This window comes from Mytilus trossulus, chromosome 12, assembly GCF_036588685.1.
Source record: "Mytilus trossulus isolate FHL-02 chromosome 12, PNRI_Mtr1.1.1.hap1, whole genome shotgun sequence".
Classification (NCBI taxonomy): Eukaryota; Metazoa; Mollusca; class Bivalvia; order Mytilida; family Mytilidae; genus Mytilus; species Mytilus trossulus.
In genome coordinates this window covers 53,006,362-53,025,148 of record NC_086384.1, presented here as the reverse complement: position 1 = coordinate 53,025,148, position 18,787 = coordinate 53,006,362, and the positions used below count along the sequence as shown (strand labels likewise).

Sequence of the window (18,787 nt, the reverse complement as noted above, 5' to 3'; positions counted from 1 at the left end):
TGAGAGATGAGGGTCTATAGATATAGGAAGATGTGGTGTAAATGCCAATGAGACAACTCTCCATCCAAATAACAATTTAAAAATTAAACCATTATTGTAAAGTACGACCTTCAACACGGAGCCTTGGCTCACACCGAACAACAAGCTATAAAGGGCCCCAAAATTACTAGTGTAAAACCATTCAAACGGGAAAACCAACGGTCTAATCTATCATTGATATTAACCATTTATATCTAAAATTAATAAGGCATTTTGCAATAATATGTCATTATAAAAACAACCATTTTTTTTCTCAAGAAACCAGTCATGGTTACTTCTAGTACAGGGGTACTTCTAGTACAAGTTATTTGTGTCTACTTATAAGTAAATTTTGTTAGATTTAAATTTCATTGTCGATGAAATTAAACATACATGTTGAATAATGACATCTGTAAACATATGGTAAAGGACAGACACTCATGTTTGATAAAAAAATCTTAAAGAAATTAAGATAGTTTGACTTTTTTTTACTTGTATAAGTTAAAAAATTTAATGTCTATGGTACATACATGTAACTAAATTAGCCAATAAAATAATATATTAGAAAAATTAAATAAAATACACTTGTATCAAAGTTGTATGTATATTTTTAAAAGTACACATATCTTACTAATTAACTTCTTTAAATAAATAAAATAAAAGTAACTTGTACATGTATGTAGTACTCTTGAGTGTGATATTTCTGTACATTTCCACATCTTTGGCAAATAACAATTTCTTAGTTAATTATTATTGTTCTATTACAAAGGCAAAATACTCAAATAATTGCTATGACTAAGATAATAAAATAGTCTATCAAAAAGGATGTCTATGCTCAAGTCTTAATTTACTGAATCTTTTAAGAGTTCACTGAAATTATTATCATGTTTCCATATTTTATTATGCATACAAAAGTGATTTAATTTACATTGCAAATTTCTTATTTAATTTTCAGATGCTAAATCCTTCCTCTCAAGACATAACTATGGCCACACTACAGAACTTTAATACACAATCTGACAGAGGAGATCAGCCACCAAAATGTGATCTAAGATGCAAGTGCTGTGCTGTACAAATGGCTTTTGGACTAGTGTGTGCCTGTAATCTGACCAAAGAAAGTGTTGGTACACAGACTGATATTTTAGTTCTCAACATGACTACTGAAGACTACTTCAAACCAAAGACAACTGCCTTTAAGCTATTACAGGTAAGACAATTATGTATTTTATATTTTACTAGACCTTTATTGAAGAGTATCAGTTGAACATAATAAAAGTAATATTGCATTCTTGTATAGACATGATAGATGTAGTAATACTATCATACTTAGAAAAAATATAAAAAATTAAGGGTCTGTTCTAAAAAAAAAGTACTTTTCTTTTCTAAACTAAATTCTAACCAATATCTTAAAAAGGAAATTTGTATTAAAGACATTTATAATCAAAAGAATGTTGGATTAGATATTGTCATATGTGATCTTAATATTATTTATTTCTATTAGAAAGTAAAACAAGTCTTATCATATCAGAAATATCCTCTCATACATTTAGAAGTGATATTTTCAAACTAATGAGTTATCAGTATGATTGATAATGGTCTATGCATTCGTTATAGAGAGTGTTCAATGAAAGAAAGTAACATATTATTATACTGTATTAGTCTGGTGCTAATTTAGCATGATCAAAACTACCATTCAGAAGCATACTACAATTTGTACATTGTATATCAACAGAAACAACACATTTAAAGTTGAAAAGATGATGATCAGCCTGAATTAACCATAATCAGAAAATCTTAACATTCAGCAATTATAAATATATCAATTTATTAATGTTTTCCCCCCATTTTCTAGCATTTAAAAAAGTATAATTTAAGTTTTAAAGTTATCCAATAAGTGTCAAATTATAGATTAGCTTGAAACATTCAGTGGTAGTTCAGATACATATTCAGGACAAGCCATGATAATGAGAAATTTATCAATTAGAATTATTCTTATAGGGAAGGTAAATGTGACTGACATTGCCTAGCCTTCAACAATAATCAAATACTTCAATTTAGCATTAAGCCCCATTTATACAAATTAATATCTAAAAATGTTTTATTTGCTTATGTGTCAATATTTATTTAAATGACCTGCTAATTTTAAATACTTTTTGAATTGTAATTGAAGAAATTATAAGTTATTTAGGTAAAACAGGCAGTATGTATGACCTTTAAATATATATATATTTTCAGTTCTGATAGCAGAAGTCTATACCATGCACTTAAAACTTTGAATATTTAAATATTTTAAATCCATGAAATAAAACTGAATTGTACATGCTGTAACTTACACTTGTCATTTCGGGGCCTTTTATAGCCGTCTATGCAATTTTGGCCTAAATTTGCTTATTGTAGTAGACTGTACAGTGATTATTTAGTTAAGTGTCATTTGGTCTCTTGTGGAGAATTGTCACATTGGCAATAATGAATCATACCACATCTGCTTTTTAATATGAAAGAACTTAATTATTTAGAAGAAAAATTGCCAAAGTTTTATATTCATATTTTTACAAGTTTCTAATCATCATTATAATATATATAGCACAATGTTTTTTGTTCGAAAATGCATTTTGAGGGGAAGCGACTCTGAAAGAGTGCATTTTCTGAAGGAATCTACTTGTGTATCTTGCTGTTTGTATTATAGCCTTAACTGTCCCTATTTATTCTTTAGATATTTTAAAAGCCTTTTCAAAGGTATCTCACTAATTGTTTAATTTTTTAACCATAAATAAACATCAAAATCTATTTAGTTTTGTCTCTGCTGCCAGTGAATATAATAATCAGTATAATTATATTCAAGTATGAGTTAAAAAAAAATAAAGTCTACTCACCATATTTGAAAGGAACTGCAACAACCATAGTTTAATACAAGAAACAAGATTAACAACATTTATGCACTGACAGGATAATGAGATTTGGATTTCAATTAAATAATTGAGGTTATATTTATATGGCATTACTTATGTTTGTGTTTAAGACTTTTTGATTGGCCAATTAGTTTTTAAACATAGGTAAAAGTAAAATGATGCTGTTTCATGATTGGATAAAAAACATCAATCAAAGGATTAAAAAAATATTTACCTTTGATCAGGTTGATGAAGTAATAAAATTTATTTTGCAAAAAGTTTTAACTATAGGTAATACACGAAAGGTGTGAAAAAATTTAAAGATCTAATACATTGTGCAATAAAGATGTCAAGGTTGTGGATGTAAATTAAGATCAAAATGATAAGATTAAACTCTTACCTTCATCAATTGTACACTGATCATTTAAAGGTGTGAAAATTACTAACGAGTGAATTAAAATGTAATTAAAGTAAAATAAAATGAATTGGAAAAATTATGATGGAATTATGAAAAAATAATAAAGCCTTTCTTTTAATGCATATTACACTTCTGGGACTGTCATTATTATTATACTGATCCGGGTTCACTATTTTAAATGTTTTAAACACTTAATGATAGGGTACTTTGATATTTTGTATTTAAGTAGAAATTTTTCTTAGTTTTAAATAAATCTGTTTATTCTTTACATGCCATTAAGGTTTCACTAAATTTTGAATTATAACTTAATGAATGATATTTGAAATAAAATTGTTTGGCCAATGAATAAATTTTATTTCTTGAAAACTTAAAACAATACTAAGTTTTTTTATAAAGAAAATGGTTCAAATGGATAATGTATGCTTACGGCATGAAGATATGAAACTACAAATGTATTGGGTCAGAGAAAATTAATACACCTGAAATTTTCTTACCACATACAAAAAATAAAGCTTTTTTTCAGCTGAATCTTATACGCTATTTGTTAAGTATTGCACTCATTGATAAAAATTTACTCCTAGCTTTTGTTAATAATGAAGAATATGAATACATTTCATTATGATTATGAATAAATAAGTGTAATATACTGAGTAAGTTCCAGATACCTATTAAATCTTCTTATATTAATGATTAATATTTTTCAACAGTTTTTTTGGTAAAATTGTATGAGTATCTCCTAATAGTTAATTTGAAATAAAATTAAAAAGATTCAAAATAAGATTCAAAATTTATCAAGGAAACTCAAATGTTACTATGTGACTTTTAGGTAAGCAGGAGGCTAATGCAACGGTACAAAAAAATCTGCAAAAATTGAAACATTTGTTTTTTTCATTAAACATTTTATTTATTACATCTAAAATTAGTTGTTACTTTAAAACAGTTGTTTTGGCCCCAGAAGACTTTTAAATTTTTTAGATGATTAAAAAAGCTCCCTCGTTGGTAAAAAACGCCATTATTTTGCATAGAAATTAAAATAATTTTTTTAACTCATTAGTGACCTATATTTTCTTAAACTAAACATTGTAAAATTTAAACCATTTCTGTAGTTTGGTTCTTTTTTTGTTTCAATTTTACCTTTTTTCTCCTATAAGTTCAATAGAAAAGTACTGTAAATTCAGAAATTATTGCGTGTGTATTATTGTGATTTTGTCATTTTAAACTTAAATGCGATTTTAATTTTTACAATTTTGAGAAAAGTCATGCTTTATTCAGTTAGAATATTACAAAATGTGAATTTTTAATTATTGTGTTTACAATTCTGTCGCAATAATTGCAATAATAAAAAACTCACAATAATTTCTGAATTTACATTACCTAAAAAAAATGCATGCTTTTTACAAAGGTAGATTGTGAGCTGAAATAAACAGTGACCCATATTTTTATTTATTTATTTCCATTAAGGATAGGATAATTTATTTATAGAAAAATAGTGAAATCCTATGTTTGAAAAAAAATAATTATTTAGACTTGCAAGCCCCCTTAATAGAAAAAAGAAGGTGTGGTATGATTGCCAATGAGACAACTCTCAAAAGGACCAAATGACACAGAAATTAACATCTACAGTTCACTGTATGGCCTTCAACAATGGGCAAAGCCCACACACATAGTCCGCTATAAAAGGCCCAGACATATTTCTTGGTTTTGACCCCCCTGGGAGCAAAAAATAGCTGGATCTGCACCTGAATAGAGAGGGGAAAGGTACCAAAGGGATATCCAAACTCATATATCAAAAATAAACTGACAGCACAATGACTATATATATAACAGAAATAGGGATCAGGTCAGTGAACCATGAAATTGGAGTAAAAACTTTCATAAGTCATAATTACTCATTATAAGATTTAAATCTCATATTATACAAAACTGTTGTCTGCTCTATGGTTAGGTTGTTGTCGCTTCGACACATTCCCTGTTTTCTTTCTTAATTTTAAAACTGATATAAGAGTTTAAGTAATAATTCATAGAAAGTCTCATGAAGTTTTTTCAATTTATTGCAAGAAAATGATAAGATTGTCGCATATTTTTAATATTACAACATCACTTCTGACAATTTATCACTTATGGTCACATCTAAGAAAAAAAAAAAATTGGATACAAACACTGAAAATTGCAAGATGAACCTGGGCATGTAATTATGGCCTTAAATGGACCTTTAAGGGCAAAATTGATAATTCTTGTTGTTTTAAAATAAATGTCAATTTTAATGTCCCATCTGCTATTTCTATGTTCTCTATTTTCCATGTTCCTAGATCTTTCTGTCAGTAAAGATTGTTGCATCATTTCTTGTTAAAGTTTCCGGTCAAGGTAGATTTCAATGACGTTTAAGTCACAGCTACTTTAAACTTTTAGAACATATAAAAAAGAAGATGTGGTATGATTGCCAATGAGACAACTATCCACAAAAGACCAAAATGATACACACATTAATAACTATAGGTCACTGTATAGCAAAGCCCATACCGCTTAGTCAGCTATAAAATGCCCGGATGAGACAATGTAAAACAATTCAAACAAGAAAACTAACGGCCTTATTTATGTAAAAAAAGGAACGAAAAATAAATATGTAACACATGAACAAACCACAACCACTGAATTACAGGCTCCTGATCCTTATTAGTTGTAAGTCAAATTAGTGTTCTGACCAAGTTTCATGGTTTATTGGACATTGAAAATATAGTGTGTCACACTAAGTGAATGTCAGTACATCAAAACTGTATTAGAACTTATTCCTTAATTTCTTTCTGTAATATTATCATTCATTTTATCATATTTATTCATCATTGTAGAACCAGATAACCAGTGTCCTCCATACAACCAAACTGAGCAGCACATCTGACAAAACTTTTGAGGACAGTGTTTCGGAAGTTATCAACTTCATTAATGATCTACCAGATACACCTAGAACCAGAGAAAAAGTTAGAACAAGGTTCAGAAAAAGAATGTACAACCAAAAGGGATATGAAAAAACCAAGTGAGTATAATTTTGTTTTAAGAAGTGTATGCATAATTCATGCTCCTGCCACCAGGTCAAAAGGGTGTTAAGTTTACCTTTGACCTTAAGAATGTCAGTACATCTTTGTCTGTAATGTGTTTAAAATATAATGGGGCGTAGCATACAACATTCTTGAGTTATATAAAATAGAAGATGTGGTATGATTGCCAATGAGACAACTATTCACAAAAGACCAAAATGACACAAACATTAACAACTATAGGTCATAGTACAGCTTTAACAATGAGCAAAGCCCATACCGCATAGTCAGCTATAAAAGGCCCAATAAGACAATGTAAAACAATTTAAACAAGAAGACTAACCGCCTTAGTTATGTAAAAAAATGAACGAAAAACAAATATGTAACACTCAAACAAACGACAACCACTGAATTACAGGCTCCTGAATTGGGACAAGCACATGTATACATAAATTCTTTAATGAGGCTTGAGGGTGTAAGATTTTCAGAAAAAATTTAAAAATTTATTTTTCATTACAAATTTTATTTATTATCCTTAGTAATTGGTACTTTATCACATGGTACAAAAATCATTCCAAAAAATTTTTCTGTGTTGGCCCCAGGTGACATTTAAAATGTAAATATCATTGAAAAAGCTCTAAATTATCTCCCTTTGATGCAAAAATGCCATTTTTTTGGCATTAAAATTGAAATATTTTTTTAAATCATCGGTGAACTATATTTTTATTGTTTTTTTCAAATAAGCTGTTCATAAATTAAATAATTGTATAAGTTTAATTGATTTCTGTAATTTTTTTTCTATTTTGATATTACTGTTTCTCTCATTATAAGTTTGACAGAAAAAAAGGACATTTACAAAAAATGTATGCTTTTTTTTTTAAGATTGTGAGCCGAAATGAATGGTGACCAAATTTTTTTATTTATCTATTAAGAATAAGATAAAGTTCATTTATAAATAGAAAAATATAGCGAAATCCTATATCATATAAATAATCAAAGCGCGAAAGCGCTGTAAAGGCAGTTAATTACAGGTTGTGTGTATTTCTAGTCCAGTTATATCATTATCTTCCATAGAACAGAGGTGGTTTGTAGAATTTAAGATTTAGAGTTCTTTTGTACCTTAGTTCACCTATACATGTATCTATAGTCTACTGTTTACAGTATATTTTCTGTGCCTCGCCATGAAATGCATTTTTAGCCATGGCCTTGTCAGTTTGCTTTAAATTTATGAGTTTGACTGTCCCTTTAGTGTCTTTCGTCCCTCTTCTTTAGACATATAAGAACTTTTCCTTTTCAATATAAATAGACTATTTTTAATTATTGATTGTATACGCATATTCTATGACTCCCATAAAAAAATAGTTCACAAAGATTGACTAGTCTCTGTACTGTGTGTATAGCAAGAACATCAAGTAACATAATGGTAAATGTACATAGTAACATGTCAACTTTTTTTATGACCATACCTGCCAATTGTCAGTATTTGCAGAGTATTTCCCCCATCGAGCTCGAGGCTCCCAAATGGAAATTTTGTAAGAGCAATTTTGTCGACTATTTAAAGAAAACAATTAATTCAACAATGGCTATAAGCTTGTTAATGCAAGAAGAAGCCAAAAACCACATTAGAATATATTTGAAGGGAATCCATGACAATCGCCCCATTAGCAAATAGCCCCACTTTTTCACTAACTCGCCCCACTTTAAAAAAAAACCCTGCCCCAACCTGGATTACCAAATCGCCCCACTTGTGAACCGTGTTAAATCCCATTAATATTACTCCTGCCAACTCGCCCCACCTAATAGAAAACGATAATATCTAGATAAATATATTATTAACCAGGAATAATTTAGTAATGCCAAACCACCCCACTTATGTAAAAAGATGTTATCCCATTGTATATAAGTTAAATTATGTTAATATAACTCTTGCCAACTGGTCCCACCTAATGGAAATCGGTGAAATCTAGATAAATATATTATTAACCAGGATGAATTTAGTAATGCCACCTCGCCCCACGTATGGAAAAAGATGTTATCCCATTGAATATAAGTTTAATTCCTTATATTGCATTATGATACAATTAACAGGTTTCTTTTCAATTGTTATGCAAATAACTAAGCTTCAAAACTTACATTTATTCTTCAGTATATATCAATAATAGTAATTAAATTAATTTTCGGTTTGTTTGTATTCTGTGTAGATTAGTTTTCATTAAAGTGGTGCGAGTTTTTATTTTTAATTATATATATATATATATATTAATCTAAAAATTATCGTTTTTTTATAAGTAGGGCGAGTTGGCAGGAGTAATATTAAACAGGGTTCTCGCTAAGGCGAGTCCATGAGTCCTGGACTCAACAAAATCTGTCTGGACTCACCATTTTCAAAACTGGTAAGTCCACAAATACATCAATATTGAAATATTTTGTATAAACTGAACACAGTTACCATGACTCATCGTGGCCAAAAATGACGAGTCCCTGGACTCGCCTTCAAAAATCCTTAGTGAGAACCCTGATTTAAAATGATTTAACCAATTTCACATGTGGGGCGAGTTGGCAGGAGTAATATTAAACATGATTTAACCAATTTCACATGTGGGGTGATTTGATAAATTAGTTTGTGGTGGTTTTTTTAAAAGTGGGCCGATTAGCCAGTGGGGCGACTTTTCCTGCTTCCATTTGAAGGCCCCCTTGAAGGTTTTGTATGACTATATGAACCATCTTTCACGTAAAACCCCCATGTGCATTTTGAAAAGTTGACAGATATGTTTCTTACTCCAGGCAAAATCTACCGGTATGAATGAAAAAGAAGTTTTCAATTAAGGCTCTGTGGCCATAACAGCTGTCTCATTAGCATTTTAACCACTTCCCATATTTGCAATTAAAACAATAGAAGAAAATTATTCAACGCAAAAACGAAACTTACTTGTAAATATGAAATTCTCTTTACGGTATGAGTTTTTCTCCTTGTTTGAGATTGTACAGTAGTACCTGTAACTGCTTATACCTATTTCTTATTCACTTTTGCTTGATAAACTCACTAAATATCATATACATTGTACCACATCTCCTTATTTTTATATGCATTCCAATAACATGAACAATTGTAATTCAATTCTATATACCAAAGCAAAATGAACTGCACCACTTTCATTCACTAGTATGCATCTTTTGGCAAAATACAAGACTTTGTTCTTAGATGACACAATTAATATAATATATATTTATTGATAAAAAAATAAAATTTGATATACAAATCTTTAACGGTATAAAAAAAAGCACAGCTGTGTCATAAATTGTGAAATTTGTGCTGAAAACATAGACATTGATGGTATTTGAGTAATTCCATATGTGAAGCTCAACATTAGCTCGTCAGTTGGTGGTGGACAGTTATAGTTCCTTTCTGCAGGCTAGGATGAATGACTTTTCAGGAAAACCAATTTCACAAATCAAAACTTTCCTCTAGATTTCTCCTACAATATTCATCCAGTTTAGTTCTTTTGTTTTAATTGGACTCCGTCCTGATTTTTGATTTTGCAAACCATTCAGTCTCTTGCTTGCAAATGGTGCATGAAAATAGGATGGGTATGGCAGTAGACAAGTCTCTTTAAAGTGGGTTTGTGCCCTGAAAAAAAGTTTTATAACTTAAGTTTTTTTGAAACTTGTGCAACACACAAACCTAAATAACTATAACATAGAAGAGAGCATCATTCGTGTCAATGTTTTGTTCCTGTTTACATTGTCATTGATATTTTTTCAGAAAGCCTGAGGCATAACTCATGAATTCCTGTCATTACATCCTAAATTAACATAATTACTGCTAGAAGTATTATCAGTATGATATACATACACTATCATTGTACAGCCCAAGTCTTCAGTATATGTTATTGTTGCATTCATTCACTCCTGTGTTCAGTCGTTCAAAAATATTTAAACATCAACAAATGAACTTTAATAACAACAAGAAAACACTAGAAAAGATACGTACATACAACCCGTGTTTAAGTGTATTTGAAAGAGAAATAAATCTGGTTAAACGATGTAAAAAGGAGAAATATATCTGGTTAAACGATGTATAAAGGAGGAAAAATTGTAGATATTGTATTACGATGCGTTCTACCTAATAGCACGTGGATATGTGTTTACATATTTACAGTAGACTTGACCCAGTATGACCCGTACCTTGTAGGTCGCCGCCGTCGTTTAAACACTTGACTACAGTCGTGTATAAGCTAGACAATAAAAAGCTTAAGCCTGTACTATTTGTGTGAAGTAAATGTGTTTGTTCTGTACATTTAAATTGTTTTACCTGATAGCAAGAACGTATATCTATCCGTTTCCTTCTCAATTCACTTTGTCAAATTCTTCGAGCTTCTTCAAAACATACGTATTACTGCGCGCGCCCGGAAGTGAAAAAAATATGAGAAATCCTCGTAAAATAATGCTATTTTCAATTTTGTGGAATCCATTTTGTTATATTAATTATACAAAGATAAAAAAAGTTACGATTAATTATGAATTTGCATATTATTATACGGAACGTTTATGGACTATTTTTTAAGTCGGTCATTTTGGCGGTAAATCATGTACACATACACACGTAGATTGGCTGGTACCCGATTGTAATGTTACACATCAAATATATCAAATAGCTAATACCCGGAACGTAGTACCGGGAACCAGGATAATACGTAGATAACATACATAACTAATACCGAAATTGAAAACGCTTTACGGTTTCTCGTTCATAAACCGAATTCCGCTTTGAATTATAGAAGATGCAATATTAATCATGTTCAGTCGACTTTTCATTGTTATATCAACGTCTGAACTAATTAAAGAATCTTTAGATGTCAGATAACACTTGAAATTGACCCGACCTCTTTCCACACGGAATATACAACTATTGATAGTTTATAGTCAGGTTGACTGCTTATAATGCAAAATACACACTTATTACAAGTTCTATAAAACGAACAATACACACTGATCGTTTCTTTAGTCCCCAATGTAAATGAAAGAAACAAAAACCATATCATACCATAAAAAGAAGAGGAGAAATTCGAACATTTCCGGATCTATTTCTGGCCAAAAGACCCCCAGCATGGATTGCGTATGAAAAGATGAACCTCATGACTTAAAAGTCAGGCCTTAAAGCACTGCCTTTAAAAATGTTTTAGACCCACGAGCCCCCTTAATCAGGTTATATATAAGCCAGGCTACATAGCAAGTTATAAGAAGACCAAGAGTAACACCTGCTTAACAATCCAATAAATGGTCTGAATAAATCTTAAAATTGAAAACAAATAACATGTATATAAATCACAGAATTGCATGCTATCGATTACTTTAGACAATTGAATAAGTGACATAGTTTACTCAGAGAGTTGATATGGAAATGTTAATAAAATTAACAGTTGTTGATAGATATATCTTCAGTGAACCTTTGACACTTCTGTTCTATACAAACAATTAAAGAAACAGGAAACAAATACTGGCAAATAAACTTACCTTACAGAATGAGATGATGATATCAGTTTCTTTTTACTTCTTAGAGGTCTTCTGAGATTTTTGTTCAGTTGTTACATTCCATGTTTCCGGTACTGGCTTTTTAAACTATCATGCAAACCGTGAATTAAAGGTGTACGCAATATATATGAGATATGGAAGTAAAAAAAAATCTTCCAGTTAATCAAAATAAGAATTCTGTTTATGAAATGTCAGTTCCTGATCCTAATAATAGAATGAAGAAGTCTGGAAGACTCGTGAACTTGCTTATTATTCCCAAAAAAAAAGAGACCCTTTCACCCTCTGATATTAATATTTCCCCATTGTGGCTAACATAGGACACCAACTAAAAAATGGAGATAATTGAATCTTTTATGCAATATGATAACAGTTATTATTATTGTTATTTTAAACACCTTTGTTGTTGTTAACAATTCAATATTTTAAGTTATATACTAGTGAAAGATGTGTGTTATAATGCAGCATATTCTGAAATGTTGATGCATTAGTCATAACAGCTAAAACAAATAATAACATTTCAGGTGACGAGTTAACTATATAAAAAACAAATTACTTATAAAAAGAAAATCTGTATAAATATTTACAAACTTAGGTTTATAGAAGTACAGAGATACTAATTATTTATTTTTTTATTTCAGAGAGTTAGCCATAGCAACTGGCGGTAGTGTTAGAAAATTGCAGTGGAAGAAAGCCAGAGAGGCAGTAATACCACCAAAACAACCCAGGGCATCCTTCAAACAAAGGAATATTTCAATTGTGAGTTCCGCAACAACATCACCCATATCTTCCCCTGCTGTGTCTCCGGTATCTACTCCAGCAAATTCTCCACAAACTTCACCCACTCAACCTCCAATGATTTCTCCTGCTTCATCAGTCTCTTCTCATACAACAGAACAGCTTCCACAGACAAACAGTTTAGGAGTTTATTTTAAAGTAGGAGACAATGTCTGCATTGCAAGTGGCGGCAAGACGTATGACTTTGCAACTGTGGAAAAGATATGGACCTCAAGAGTCGACATAACCTACCTAAAAAAAGCTGGGTCTAAGCTTTCAACATGGAAGTTGGGTAGTGGTAAACTTTACAAAGACAATATTCATAAGAACACTGTCTTTCATTGCTTGGGCAAAGTAGATCAAGTAGAGCGTCAGATAATGCAGACAATAAAGAAAAAACTAAATAGTCTTTTTTAGTAGACAATTTTGTAAAAACATGTAAAGTTTGACTTTTGAAGTATGTTATCTTATTGTCATTTAAATTTTATTTTCAGATTTTATCATATATTTACTAGTAATTTAAGGGCCCTTTATGAACCGAGGCTTCGTGTTGATGGCTTTTCATTGACTAATAATTGTTTACTTTTTTAAATTGTTATTTGGATGGAGAGTTGTCTCATTGACACTCACACCACATCTTCCTATATCTATAAGTTAACAGTTTTGATTATAGGTTAAGCTAGCTGATTGTTTTTTTGTATATATTTATGTAAATATTTCAGGTTTCAATTAAGATATATAATATAAAGTACTCATTGAATAAAAATATATTTAATTCATTTAAGACTGTTCTCTCCTCTTCTATCTTAAAACTTGCCAGTAATTGGGAATCCTATAGCTTTGTTTTAAGTTTATCCATGAACTACCATTTAAAAATTTTGCACACTAACTACGACTTTTTTCCCTTAAATGTATCACATAGAGTTAAAAATGATATGTTTACAAAACTATAGAAATTCTTGTTATATTTTCATGGTTTTTGAAAGAAAAAATGTGCCAATGTTAAGTGTAGGAAAAGTTGAGAACAATGTTTATTTTTTGACAAATTTTCAATGTATTTATCTTGAAAAAACGCACACAGACCAATTATTTGTTTTCTGCTTTTTCAGTCCCTTTATTTATATTAAATCAATTTGTAATAGTATTGTAAAAAGCTGGTTATTTTTACACAGAGTAGAAAATACCCTTTAACAAGTTAAATTAAGGAGATAAGAAACACAAAGAATACTTTGTTTATTGTTTAACTTAGTTGTCTTGTATTTTTATTGTTAACTGGCAAATATGTTTTGAATGTTGAATTGTCACTTTACTGTTTGTCATCTTGCAGGAAAAAATTAAATTTCTTTTTGTCGAGACTTTGGGTTTTCCCTGTGTTATTGTTATAGTATTTATAAGTTCAAAAATGGTTAGTGAGAGAAGTTGTATAATAGGTTCTTGTTTTGGGGAAAAGATATATATAGGTAAAATATGCAAAGACATACTTTGGCTGTTCAAAAGGTGGGGTTCAGTTATGTTATATTATTTTTTCACAGAATGTATGATTTACAATATCAAATATGACTTCAGTCCATTTAAATAATGTATTGGACATTTTGTATTTTGTTTTGTTTGAATATTGTTGTTATAATATATTTGTTTATTTATAATGTTTTAACATGATTAAAATTGCTAGCTAGAAAAGAGAAATGTTATTGCTAGCAACTAAACCTATACCTAGAGTTTTGTTTTATTTATTATACGAAGGATTAACAAATGCAGAAAAAATGTTTATATAGATTTACATACTACTATCTACACTTACACTTCCAAAGAAAAAATAATCTGCTTTAATTCATTAAGGGGAATAACTCTAACTTAACAATTGGAAAACTAGTTTGACCTAGTGTTAAGTACATTCAAGACAGATTTTAGCATGTCAAGAATATATCAAGAAAAATTAAGACACAATTCAAAATGTTAAGAATGTGTCGAGACATAATGAGGAAAAAAAAGAATGTCGAGAATCCGTCGAGACATAATGAGAAAAAAAAAGAATATCGAGAATCCGTCGAGACATAATGAGGAAAAAAAAGAATGTCGAGAATCTGTCGAGAAATTTTAAGACATTATTCAGAATGTCGAGAATATGTCGAGTAAATTTCATACTTATTTAATACAAGTCAGAATTTGTCAAGAAAAATTAAGACATAATTCATTCTTTTTGAGATTGTCGAGTAAAAGTTCATGCAAATCGAGACAAAAACTGGTCTTTTCAGACTTATGGACTTTTGTAGTGTATTTATTCTTTAGTTTTCTATGTTGTGTCATGTGTACTATTGCTTTTCTGTTTGTCTTTTTCATTTTTAGTCATGGCGTTGTCAGATTGTTTTAGATTTATGAGTTTGACTGTCCCTTTGGTATCTTTCATCCCTCTTTTAGAACAAGAATGTGTCCATAGAACATGGATGCACTGATTATATTATCATTTTCTGAGTTCAGTGGACTGTGAATTTGGGGTCAAAACTCTAAATTTGGCATTGAAATTAGAAAGATAATATCATAGGGAACATGTGTACTAAGTGTCAAGTTTATAGGACTTTAACTTCATCAAAAACAACCTCAATCAAAAACAAATAGACCAACAAATTAATTAAATTCCATTCTTGCTATTCTATTTCATTTTATGAAATATTCTCTTTTGTTCTTTTGTTATTATTTTTTTGTTTCTTTAAGGGCAAACTTGCATATGAAATTGGTTTTCTGTGTATATTTTAATACAATTTGTTTAAGATATAGGATAGCAAATAAAGGCAACAGTAGTATACTGCTGTTAAAAACTCTTAAATCCATGGACAAAAAACTAAATTGGGGTAACAAACTAGAACTGAGGAAAACACATTAAATCTAAGGGGAGAACAAGGACACAACATCAAAATGTAACACACACAGAAACGGACTTAGCATTAGACAAAATCTGATGAGAATAACAAATATAACTAAAACATCAAAACCAAATACATGAATTTGGCAAAAGAGATTAACTTTGAGCTGTTAATCATTAATTGTTGCCCTACAATAAAAAATATGCCTAAATTAAACTTGGTACTTAATTTCTGGAAGCTCTAATTTATAGTCCCTAAGTAAATATGAAAAGAAATATCTAACATGATAATAATGAATAAACATATATTGGCATTCATACCACGTCTTCTTTTTTATATATATATAAATATTTAGTAACAGCAAATGGATGTGAAATGAAGATCAAAAAGAGCATGCTCACATAAATATAAACTAGATGTGTCAAAGCGACATGAATGGTCCCGTCTTAAAAAGTTGAAAATCTGCAATAACACATCTGGACACAAACATGATGGTAGTCTCACCTATCAAAAATCAGCTCAAAATTTGGAGGCGTGTAAAAAAAAAAATCTGTATAACTGTGATTTTCAACAATTTTCAAAGTTGTAAACCCTTAATTGTGGCCAAAATTAGCAAAGCCGAACAAAACTTAAACTTGATCTGTAACTCATCATGAGTAACTCACATACCAAAATTCAGCCCAATATCTGAAAGCTTTTAGAAAAAAAGTCTGAATAACTGTGATTTTCAACAATTTATCAAAGTCCAAAGCCCGTAATTTCGCCAAAATTAAGCGGTGCGTAATGAAACTTAAACTTTATTTGTAACTCATCATAGTTAACTCACTTACCAAAAATCAGCCCAATATCTGAAGGACGTTTAGAAAAATACTCTGTATAATGGTTTGTTGCAGAATGACAGAATGACAGAATAACAGAATAACAGACTGAATGACAGAATAACAGAATAACAGAATAACAGAATGACTGAATGATAGAATGATGATATGACAAAATGACTGAATGACAGAATGACAGAATAACAGAATGACTGAATAACAGAATGACAGAATGACAGAATAACAGAATAACAGAATGACTGAATGACAGAATGACTGAATGACAGAATAACAGAATAACAGAATGACTGAATAACAGAATGACAGAATAACAGAATAACAGAATGACTGAATGACAGAATGACTGAATGACAGAATAACAGAATAACAGAATAACAGAATAACAGAATGAAAGAATAACTGAATGACTGAATGATGGAATGACAGAATGACAGAATGACAGAATTTTGGAATGACGGAATTTCGGAACGACAGAATTACGGAATCTAGAATTACGGACATGGGTAAAAATTATATGGCATGGACAGCTTCGTTGCGGGGCCATAAAAAGATTTGATTGCAACTTTTCAGATGAGACCAAATAATACAGAAATTAAATCCTGCTTCCAAATTTCAGGAATATTAAAATATTAGAAGGGTGTGGTGAATAGTCAATTACCTCTATAGGACCAACTTTATCTAGTCTAATAGAACTGGCTATAGATGATCTTAGAGTACTGTAAAGAAATGTTGTCATGGTTGATTTGATGTTGATACCCATAATTCCACAGCAAGCACCATACACCACAGGTAGGTGGCAGCACTGAAGTTGGTCTAACAATGAAACCATTTGACTGTTGGCAAAGGATTTACTACATGTCTCCAGCATAGATCTTCCCTAAATAAAATAAAAAACATAAGTACCCGGCCACTCACTTGTATTTTTTGTCTATCTGATGAGTTAAGCCATTTTCAACTGATTTTTATAGTTCGTTCTTATGTTGTACTGTTATACCACTGTCCCAGGTTAGGGGGAGGGTTGGGATCCCGCTAACATGTTTAACCCTGCCACATTACTTATGTATGTGCCTGTCCCAAGTCAGGAGCCTGTATTTCAGTGGTTGTCGTTTGTTTATGTGTTACATATTTGTTTTTCATTCATTTTTTTACATAAATAAGGCCGTTAGCTTTCTCGTTTGAATTGTTTTACGTTGTCTTATCGGGGCCTTTAATAGCCGACTATACGGTATGGGATTTGCTCATTGTTGAAGGCCATACAGTGACCTATAGTTGTTAATGTTTGTGTCATTTTGGTCTTTTGTGGATAGTTGTCTCATTGGCAATCATACCACATCTTCTTTTTCATACAACAAATATGTAATTTTTTTTTACAATCTCAGTGCAGATTTTATTTTGTTGCCTATTTCATCCATTATTTATAAGTTCTCTTAGTGCAGATGTTAGATATTCTAGTTACTTGAATTATAGCTTCAATTGTAAAATACTATCGCCTATCATTTGATATACTAAACCCATAATCAGAATTAAGCAATCAATATATACATATCATTATTAAACCATTGTATTATCACAGACGTTTTATTGATTACTATTCTGTATGTGCTTGGCTTAAAGATAAACTTTTATTTGTTGCTTTGTTACATATTCGTTTTTTTGTTCATTGGATTGTACATAAATAAACCATTAGTTTTCTCATTTGAATTGTTTTACATTTGTCATTTTGTAGTCTATCATAGCTGACAATGGTGCATGGGCTTTGCTCATTGTTGAAGGCCATACTTTGACCTATAGTTGTTAATTTCTGTGTCAATTGGTCTCTTGTGAAGAGTTGTCTCATTGGCAATCATACCACATCTTCTCTTTTATATAATCTCCCTAAAATTCACATTCCCATATTCAATGAAAATAAGTAGTCATTGAATTTTAAGGCTATATACATTGAACATTTGTTAAAACTCAAAAAAAAAAATCTAAAGGTTATTAATTTGAAGAGTTTTAATAATCTACCTATAATCAAGATAAAACACAGTACTGTGGATTCAATATTATTCATTGCAAACCAATTCCTTGGGTTTTGTGGGTTCAGGCAACCATGATTTCAAATGTTCAACAAATAACATATTCTCAATAGGTTTTGTATGCAGAGATTGGAAAAACCATAAAATCAAATATCGAAGAACGTTTAAGTTTTCAGTAATCCACGAAAATTGAAACCCACGAAAATAAACAAGTCCACAGTAGTAAATCCTACCTGTCTGATACTGGCACGTTTGGCTACATGGTTTGGTGTACACACATCACAATGATTGTCAATGGCCACCAATTTCTCTATTTCAAAGCAGGCATTGTAAGAAGCTGTCACAAACGGTATCCCAAATGAGCCTATGAATAAATATTTATAGGTTCTAAAGAGGCTATCAAGTAC

At 30.4% G+C, this 18,787-nt stretch overlaps 1 protein-coding gene across 1 annotated transcript in view; it reads right to left on the bottom strand.

Annotated features, from left to right (window-relative positions):
* LOC134692843 (uncharacterized) overlaps nt 1-18,787 on the bottom strand; it is a 46,769-nt gene that overhangs the window by 23,298 nt on the left and 4,684 nt on the right. Inside the window, exons 4-5 of the mRNA XM_063553444.1 lie at nt 18,614-18,744; nt 17,021-17,239 (exon numbers count right to left, since the gene is read on the bottom strand). Of these exons, the coding sequence (XP_063409514.1) occupies nt 17,021-17,239; nt 18,614-18,744 (350 nt within the window). The remainder of the gene's footprint in view (nt 1-17,020; nt 17,240-18,613; nt 18,745-18,787) is intronic.